Source organism: Anarhichas minor, unplaced genomic scaffold, assembly GCF_050575085.1.
Source record: "Anarhichas minor isolate MPS153535 unplaced genomic scaffold, ASM5057508v1 ptg000126l, whole genome shotgun sequence".
In the NCBI taxonomy this organism is placed as follows: domain Eukaryota; kingdom Metazoa; phylum Chordata; class Actinopteri; order Perciformes; family Anarhichadidae; genus Anarhichas; species Anarhichas minor.
This window is the reverse complement of record NW_027466572.1, coordinates 106,758-115,000: the sequence shown is the minus strand read 5'-3', so window position 1 is coordinate 115,000 and position 8,243 is coordinate 106,758. Positions and strand designations below refer to the sequence as shown.

General features: G+C 42.8%; 2 protein-coding genes across 2 annotated transcripts in view; one reads left to right on the top strand and one right to left on the bottom strand.

Moving 5' to 3' along the window:
* Positions 1 to 2,083, bottom strand: part of slbp2 (stem-loop binding protein 2) — an 8,795-nt gene extending 6,712 nt beyond the window's left edge. The window contains exons 1-5 of the mRNA XM_076083322.1: positions 1,919 to 2,083; positions 865 to 1,020; positions 353 to 433; positions 125 to 205; positions 1 to 34 (exon numbers count right to left, since the gene is read on the bottom strand). The exon at positions 1 to 34 is cut by the window's left edge and continues 110 nt beyond it. Coding sequence (XP_075939437.1) covers positions 1 to 34; positions 125 to 205; positions 353 to 433; positions 865 to 1,020; positions 1,919 to 1,974 — 408 coding nt within the window. The 5' untranslated portion in view covers positions 1,975 to 2,083. The remainder of the gene's footprint in view (positions 35 to 124; positions 206 to 352; positions 434 to 864; positions 1,021 to 1,918) is intronic.
* A 722-nt stretch (positions 2,084 to 2,805) lies between these two features.
* On the top strand, positions 2,806 to 7,549 carry zmat2 (zinc finger, matrin-type 2). Its single transcript, XM_076083325.1, has 6 exons — positions 2,806 to 2,870; positions 3,772 to 3,871; positions 3,967 to 4,090; positions 4,205 to 4,278; positions 6,789 to 6,934; positions 7,022 to 7,549. The coding sequence occupies exons 1-6, from the start codon at positions 2,853 to 2,855 to the stop codon at positions 7,163 to 7,165; spliced, it is 606 nt and encodes a 201-aa protein (XP_075939440.1). The 5' UTR covers positions 2,806 to 2,852; the 3' UTR covers positions 7,166 to 7,549.
* Positions 7,550 to 8,243: the final 694 nt, after the last annotated feature.

The window sequence follows — 8,243 nt, the reverse complement described above, 5'->3', positions numbered from 1 at the left end:
CGGCAGGACCGGGTAGCACCGGTCGTAGGGGGACCTGCAGGGTATAAAAGAAACGTATCTGAGATTCTCTAAAATACAGAAAACACCTGAACGTATCATGGCGTCATCAGTTGTGTTCACTGACCTCTTGTTGTCCAGATCGTCCGTCCCCACGGCAACGCTGCTGGTGGACACTTTGAGGATACAACGTTCTAAGATGGACGGCCTGGGGGGGGGGGGGGGGGGGGGGAGAAGACCAGCTTAGACCAGAGCTATGGTTTAAAGGAACTTTAAAGTCTGTATGCTACATCAAGCTAAGCTACACTATGCTAAGCTACTACAGACGTCTGCTGTTTACATAAAGAAGTTGGACCTGCAGGTTTTGTTGCTGGCAGCTCGGTCTCGTCCTCGCAGGCCGCCGACAGCAGGATGAGACGGGGCCGGAGACGCGTTACTGAGAGGAGGAGAAGACCCAAAAACCAGGAGGAGGAGAAGAACCAGAAGAAGAACAAAAACCAGAAGAAGAACAAAATCCAGAAGAAGAACCAGAAGAAGAAAAACCAGGTTTTTAAAAGAAGCTTTGAGTGAGTCATCAGGACAATAACATAATTAAAAAGGTGACGTCATAATGAAGAATCATCATCAGCTGGAATAAATACAGAGAATCTATACTTTACTTTGTGTTGATGTACTTTAGTAGGTCCATTGTCTGCTACTTTATACATCAGTACTTTTGGCAATACTTTACCAATAATACTTTAGCTTTTACTCAAGTATGTTTGTGTGCATTTCTACACTGTGGTATGAGTACTGATCAGAGTACTTCTTCCACACAGACGATGTCATCGTGATGTCATCAGGACATCCTGCCGCCATGTTTCTCACCTGACAAGACTGTCGAAGACAGAGCTGCAGCCGGGGAGGAGCCAGGGCTCGGGGGCGGAGCCTCGGGGGGTGGGGCTTCGGGGGGCGGAGGTCAGCAGCGGGTCGGGGTGGCCGTCCGACCAGCCCTTTGCACACGACCACGAGCCCAGACAGAAGCTGAGGACACAAACGTCTCATCAGAGGACGGACCAGCAGAAAATGGCGGCATGTAGGATCGGTCCACCACAGTCCTGGTGCATCGTGGTCTATCAAACGAGGTTCCCACACAAAGAAACACCGGGTTCAGGTTCAAGACTAGAACACAAACTGAAGAACTTTGTGAGGTTCAGTAAAAACATCAAAAGGTTTAGATTTAAAAAGACAAAATCAAAACCAAACGGCAACAAAATGACTTCTTTCAGTCAACAGGAACCACAGGGTGTAGACCCGGATTACACTGACCGGACCGATCCGGACTACACGAAGCGATCCGGGCTACACGAAGCGATCCGGGCTACACGGATATGCTTCCTTCAGTCTGAGATAAACTCTAAATAAAGTTACTCAAACATTTTGCGTCCCGACAATATATGCAACTTAAAATTTAACGTGAACATTTAAAGTGAATGAACACAAACACTAAAAACAAGAAGGAGCTAAATCACTTCTTGTTGCTACTTCACAATAAAAGCCTATAGTTACAGCGCTTTTACTGTGAAAAACTGAGTTTTAATTTAGTCTGAAAGTGAAAAACCTCATATATATATACACATATACATGTATATGTATGTATATACATATATATTTTACAGTATTTACATATGTATGAACTCTTCTTCTCTTGAGTTTAACAGCTGCAGATTTTAGGACTACAATAACCTTTAAATGAATCTCAATAAAACAGAAATAAAAGTATGATGAAAACGTGACTCCGGTCGACCGTGGTACCGGTGGTTTTTACCGACGTGTCCCGGTACTGCGACCCGGATGACCCGCTGAGTGACTGCACCGTGTGTCTCGTGCGCCTCTCCAACACAGGTGTAGAAAGGTGTGTTTCCGGTTTGCAGGTACAGACCTGGAGGAGAGCAGCGGGCTCTGAGCTGCTGGTTCCACTCCGCTGCTGGACATCATCGCTCTTTGACTTTGGCGCCGTCGGACGCCATTGTTCCGCTTTCATCGCTCTTTAATGAGCCGCACCTGAGGAGAAGAGTAGGGGGCGGGGCCTGCTGGGGCCACGAGACTCACCTGGGCAGCTTCCGGTTTCTGCTAAAACGAGAATAAAAAACAAAGTTCATTACCAGAAGTATTGTATTCATAAGAAACATGTCTAGTGTTTAGAAAATAACAATAAGAGGAAATAAAAATACAAACAAAGTATTTAAACAGTCACAAATAAATAACACAAGAACTACAAATATGTACAATATACACATGATGAGAAGTATTACTCCAGTCAAAGTAAAAATACCACAAAGTAGAATAAACTACAAGTAAAACTCACAGAAGTATTATGAGCTGAATATGATGACTGAACACAGTAAACAGTGATGAGTGTCTTTAGATAATACTCATCTATGTATTTATACTCAGATGTAGATGAAAAGTGTTGATATACATGAATTATGATTATTGGAGAGAGTCTTGTGTTTGAAGAGAAAAAATATTTAAAATAATAATTTACTCATATAAATAGCCATAAAGTATAAATGTGTCTTCATATAGTACATATATATATTTATTTATACAATAAAAACCACATCATGTGCAATATAACTTTCTATTACTTTTTCAATTTCAATATTATTTTTCTATTTTAGTTTCCATTAGTTATTATCACTTCTTCTACACTTTATATTTTTATCTTTGTTGTTGTTTTTTGTTTACTCCTTTATTTCTCTATAAACTCGCTTTGTGACTCCGCTCCAGCAGGCGGCGCTGTTTCTAGAAAAGGGAGAAAAGACGTAACACTGAATGTGCGACAGGCCGTAAATCGTTACTGAGTAAACAAGATGGCGTCCGGCAGCGGGGTGAGTTCCTGATCGGATCTGTTTTTAGTGTTAAAAACATTAAATAAACTTAATTGTTCTGTGACTTTCTCTTCGGCCCGAGGGAGTCCGTTAATGAGAGCTGATAACGGATCACACCGGGTCCGTTAAAACGGTTTAAAAACCCGTTTGAAGCGACGCTTTATCTAACAGCATGAAAAGAGACAACAATGTTTACGTTTCCGGTTTAATCCAAATCATTTAACTAAACTAGTGTTTATAAAACACATGAAACCGATCATTCATAAACTATTCGTCTGTGTTTTAGTTTAATCTACTTCTATATAAACATAGTCTGTGTAGCTAACTGCTAAATGTTAGCCTGGGCTCCGCTAGCAGCAACATCAATAGGACTTCTGGTCAGATTCCTTCACAATAAAAGGGTCATTAACACGAACACATTAAAGGTAGATTTTAGATTAAATTCACTGTGTTTCTCTACACTACTGATGAACAGTTGGAGCTCTGTGATTAGTTAGATATGAGAGGAACGACTCTGTTACATGTCTGAAGGTTCCTCGATGCTTTTATTTTGTAGTATGTGTCTTCACTAACGGATGTAAGTTCAGTAGATGTTTTAACTGAACGAGGAAAAGATCCTCTGAGCAACAGAAGAAGAATAAATCAGCTGGAAGTTTAGATTTAAACAGGAACAACTTCCTGTTTCAGTGTCAAAGAGTTTCATAATAAAAGCACCATGAAGAGTTAACGTTATCACAGTAGAAACAGGTTAGTCTATAGTTACTGTTTAAACCTCTTCAATCAGTATTTACTGATCAACAGGATTCATGTAACATCTGTTTCACACGTAAATAAAACATCTGTATAAAACTTAGTTATTATTGAATACATTAAAAAACCTCCTCTTCTTCTCCTCTTGTAGTCCAGTAAGAATGACTTCCGTAGGAAGTGGGATAAAGACGAGTATGAGAACTTGGCCCAGAAGCGTCTGTCTGAGGAGAGAGACCGAGAGAGGAGAGATGGTGAGGACGCTTCACTTATTATCATCTAGTCCAGGAAGTGATGTCACAGTCCTCACAGGAAGTGATGTCACAGTCGTGTCTCTGTGTGTTTTTAGGGAAAATCGCGCCGCCGGTCAAGCGGGATCTCCTGCGTCACCGAGACTACAAAGTGGACCTGGAGTCCAAACTGGGGAAGACCATCGTCATCACGAAGACCACTCCTCAGGCCGAGATGGGCGGGTACCAAACACCTGCATCATCATCATCATCATCATCATCATCATCATCATCATCATCATCACCACCACAGGATGAGCCTCGCTCTGATTGGCTGCTTGTCTTCTTCTCTTTCAGTTATTACTGTAACGTCTGTGACTGCGTCGTCAAAGACTCCATCAACTTCTTAGACCACATCAACGGGAAGAAACGTGAGTCTGAGACTGTGTGTGTGTGTGTGTGTGTGTATAACTGTGTGTATAACTGTGTGTGTGTGTGTGTAACTGTGTGTATAACTGTGTGTAGTGTATAACTGTGTGTGTAACTGTGTGTGTGTAGTGTATAACTGTGTGTGTGTAGTGTATAACTGTGTGTGTGTAGTGTATAACTGTGTGTGTGTGTGTGTAACTGTGTGTGTGTAGTGTATAACTGTGTGTGTAGTGTATAACTGTGTGTGTGTGTGTAACTGTGTGTGTGTAGTGTATAACTGTGTGTGTAGTGTATAACTGTGTGTGTGTGTGTAACTGTGTGTGTGTAGTGTATAACTGTGTGTGTAGTGTATAACTGTGTGTGTAACTGTGTGTGTGTAGTGTATAACTGTGTGTGTGTAGTGTATAACTGTGTGTGTGTAGTGTGTAACTGTGTGTGTGTGTGTGTAACTGTGTGTGTGTGTGTGTAACTGTGTGTGTGTGTAACTGTGTGTGTGTGTAACTGTGTGTGTGTAACTGTGTGTGTGTGTGTGTATAACTGTGTGTGTGTGTGTATAACTGTGTGTGTGTGTGTGTATAACTGTGTGTGTGTATAACTGTGTGTGTGTGTGTGTGTATAACTGTGTGTGTGTGTGTGTGTGTATAACTGTGTGTGTGTGTATAACTGTGTGTGTGTGTGTAACTGTGTGTGTGTGTAGTGTATAACTGTGTGTGTGTATAACTGTGTGTGTGTGTGTAACTGTGTGTAGCGTATAACTGTGTGTATAACTGTGTGTGTATAACTGTGTGTGTGTGTGTGGTGTGTAACTGTGTGTGTGTATAACTGTGTGTGTAGTGTGTAACTGTGTGTGTATAACTGTGTGCGTGTAGTGTATAACTGTGTGTGTGTGTGTGTGGTGTATAACTGTGTGTGTGTGTATGTATAACTGTGTGTGTGTGTGTATAACTGTGTGTGTGTGTGTGTGTGTATGTATAACTGTGTGTGTGTGTGTGTATAACTGTGTGTGTGTGTGTGTGTGTGTGTGTGTGTGTATAACTGTGTGTGTGTGTGTGTGTGTGTGTGTGTATAACTGTGTGTGTGTGTGTGTGTGTGTGTGTGTGTGTGTGTATGTATAACTGTGTGTGTGTGTGTGTGTGTGTGTGTGTGTGTATGTATAACTGTGTGTGTGTGTGTGTATGTATAACTGTGTGTGTGTGTGTGTGTATAACTGTGTGTGTGTGTGTGTGTATAACTGTGTGTGTGTGTGGTGTATAACTGTGTGTGTGTGTGTGTATAACTGTGTGTGTGTGTGTGTATAACTGTGTGTGTGTGTGTGTGTGTATAACTGTGTGTGTGTGTGTGTGTGTATAACTGTGTGTGTGTGTGTGTGTGTGTGTGTGTGTATGTATAACTGTGTGTGTGTGTGTGTGTGTGTGTATGTATAACTGTGTGTGTGTGTGTGTGTATAACTGTGTGTGTGTGGTGTATAACTGTGTGTGTGTGTGTGTGTGTATAACTGTGTGTGTGTGTGTGTATAACTGTGTGTGTGTGTGGTGTATAACTGTGTGTGTGTATAACTGTGTGTGTGTGTGTGTGTGTGTGTGTATGTATAACTGTGTGTGTGTGTGTGTATAACTGTGTGTGTGTGTGTATGTATAACTGTGTGTGTGTGTATAACTGTGTGTGTGTGTGTGTGTGTGTATAACTGTGTGTGTGTGTGTGTGTGTGTGTGTGTGTGTATAACTGTGTGTGTGTGTGTGTGTGTGTGTGTGTATGTATAACTGTGTGTGTGTGTGTGTGTGTGTGTATGTATAACTGTGTGTGTGTGTGTGTGTGTGTGTGTATAACTGTGTGTGTGTGTGTGTGTGTGTGTGTATGTATAACTGTGTGTGTGTGTGTGTGTGTGTATGTATAACTGTGTGTGTGTGTGTGTGTGTGTGTGTGTGTATAACTGTGTGTGTGTGTGTGTGTGTGTGTGTATGTATAACTGTGTGTGTGTGTGTGTGTGTGTGTGTGTGTGTGTGTGTGTGTGTGTATGTATAACTGTGTGTGTGTGTGTGTGTATAACTGTGTGTGTGTGTGTGTGTATGTATAACTGTGTGTGTGTGTGTGTGTGTGTGTGTGTGTGTGTGTATGTATAACTGTGTGTGTGTGTGGTGTATAACTGTGTGTGTGTGTGTGTGTATGTATAACTGTGTGTGTGTGTGTGTGTATGTATAACTGTGTGTGTGTATGTGTGTATGTATAACTGTGTGTGTGTGTGGTGTATAACTGTGTGTGTGTGTGTGTGTATGTATAACTGTGTGTGTGTGTGTGTGGTGTATAACTGTGTGTGTGTGTGTGTGTATGTATAACTGTGTGTGTGTGTGTGTGGTGTATAACTGTGTGTGTGTGTGTGTGTATGTATAACTGTGTGTGTGTGTGTGTGGTGTATAACTGTGTGTGTGTGTGTGTGTATGTATAACTGTGTGTGTGTGTGTGTGTATAACTGTGTGTGTGTGTGTGTGTATAACTGTGTGTGTGTGTGTTACAGATCAGAGGAACTTGGGGATGTCGATGAGAGTCGAGCGTTCGTCTCTCGATCAGGTGAAGAAACGATTTGAGGTGAACAAGAAGAAGATGGAGGAGAAACAGAAGGAGTACGACTTTGAGGAGCGCATGAAGGAGCTGAGAGAGGAGGTGAGGAGGATAGAGGAGGGAACAGGAAACAGGAAGTATCATGTTGTAGTCGTGGTGTTGACTCCTCCTTGTTGCTCCTCGTCTCAGGAGGAGAAGGCGAAGGCCTACAAGAAGGAGAAGCAGAAGGAGAGGAAGCGACGAGCGGAGGAGGACGTGGACTTTGAGGAGGACGACGAGATGGCGGCCGTGATGGGGTTCTCCGGGTTCGGCTCCTCCAAGAAGACTCACTGACGCTCTGCTGCTCCTCGAGGAGGAACCGGGACCAGAACCAGACTCTAGACCAGAACAAGACTCTAAAGACAGGAAATCCTGATCCAGTCCTGATGCTTTTATTTTGGTAGTTTCATCGTCACATGGTTGTTTTTAAAGAGAGATGACGGACAGACGGACTGAATACCCCCCCCCCCCCCCCCCATTTAACAAGTTCAAAGATAAAGTTTTGATACAAAAACTGAATATTTAATAATCAATATTTGTTTATTAAAGTTCTGTTTTCATTGGACATGAAAGGTTTTTTAGACGTGAATTATTAAAGTCAATAGTTTGAACCTAAATGTTTGTTTGAATATTAGTTGAACTTTCAACATGTTGTGAATAAACCGTTTCTTGTTTCTAGCTGGTTCTCTGATTTACAAGCTGTCAGTGAACGCATCACTAACATGTTTCTGTGTTGCCTTCAGGGACCGTCTGTTAACTTCTGCTTCACACACACCTCCTTGTTCCTCGTTCCTCTCTCCCTGATCCATCTCTCCTCGCTCCTCGCTCCCTGATCCGTCTCTCCTCGCTCCCTGATCCATCTCTCCTCGCTCCTCGCTCCCTGATCCATCTCTCCTCGTTCCTCAGTCCTTGATCCGTCTCTCCTCGCTCCCTGATCCGTCTCTCCTCGCTCCCTGATCCGTCTCTCCTCGCTCCCTGATCCGTCTCTCCTCGCTCCCTGATCCTTCTCTCCTCAGTCCTTGATCCATCTCTCCTCGCTCCCTGATCCATCTCTCCTCGTTCCTCGCTCATCATTCTGGATCCTTGCTCCTTGAGATGCGTTTCAGGAATCAGGATGTCGTTCATGTTGGAGCGCTGAGACCGATTCTCGGGTCACAAGCCCGAGGAGCGAGGAATCGAGGAGCGAGGAATCGAGGAGGCACAAAATCAGGAAGTGAGAAAGACCCAGAAACTCCTCACATTCTGTTGAGAATGTTTTGTTCATTTATTTGTTCAAACTATAGCTGATGTTACATGTTGAACCTTCACTGTGTCCTCCTCCTCCTCCTCTCAGTAACGGGCTCATTAAAGGATGAATGTTTAATTATTTTAG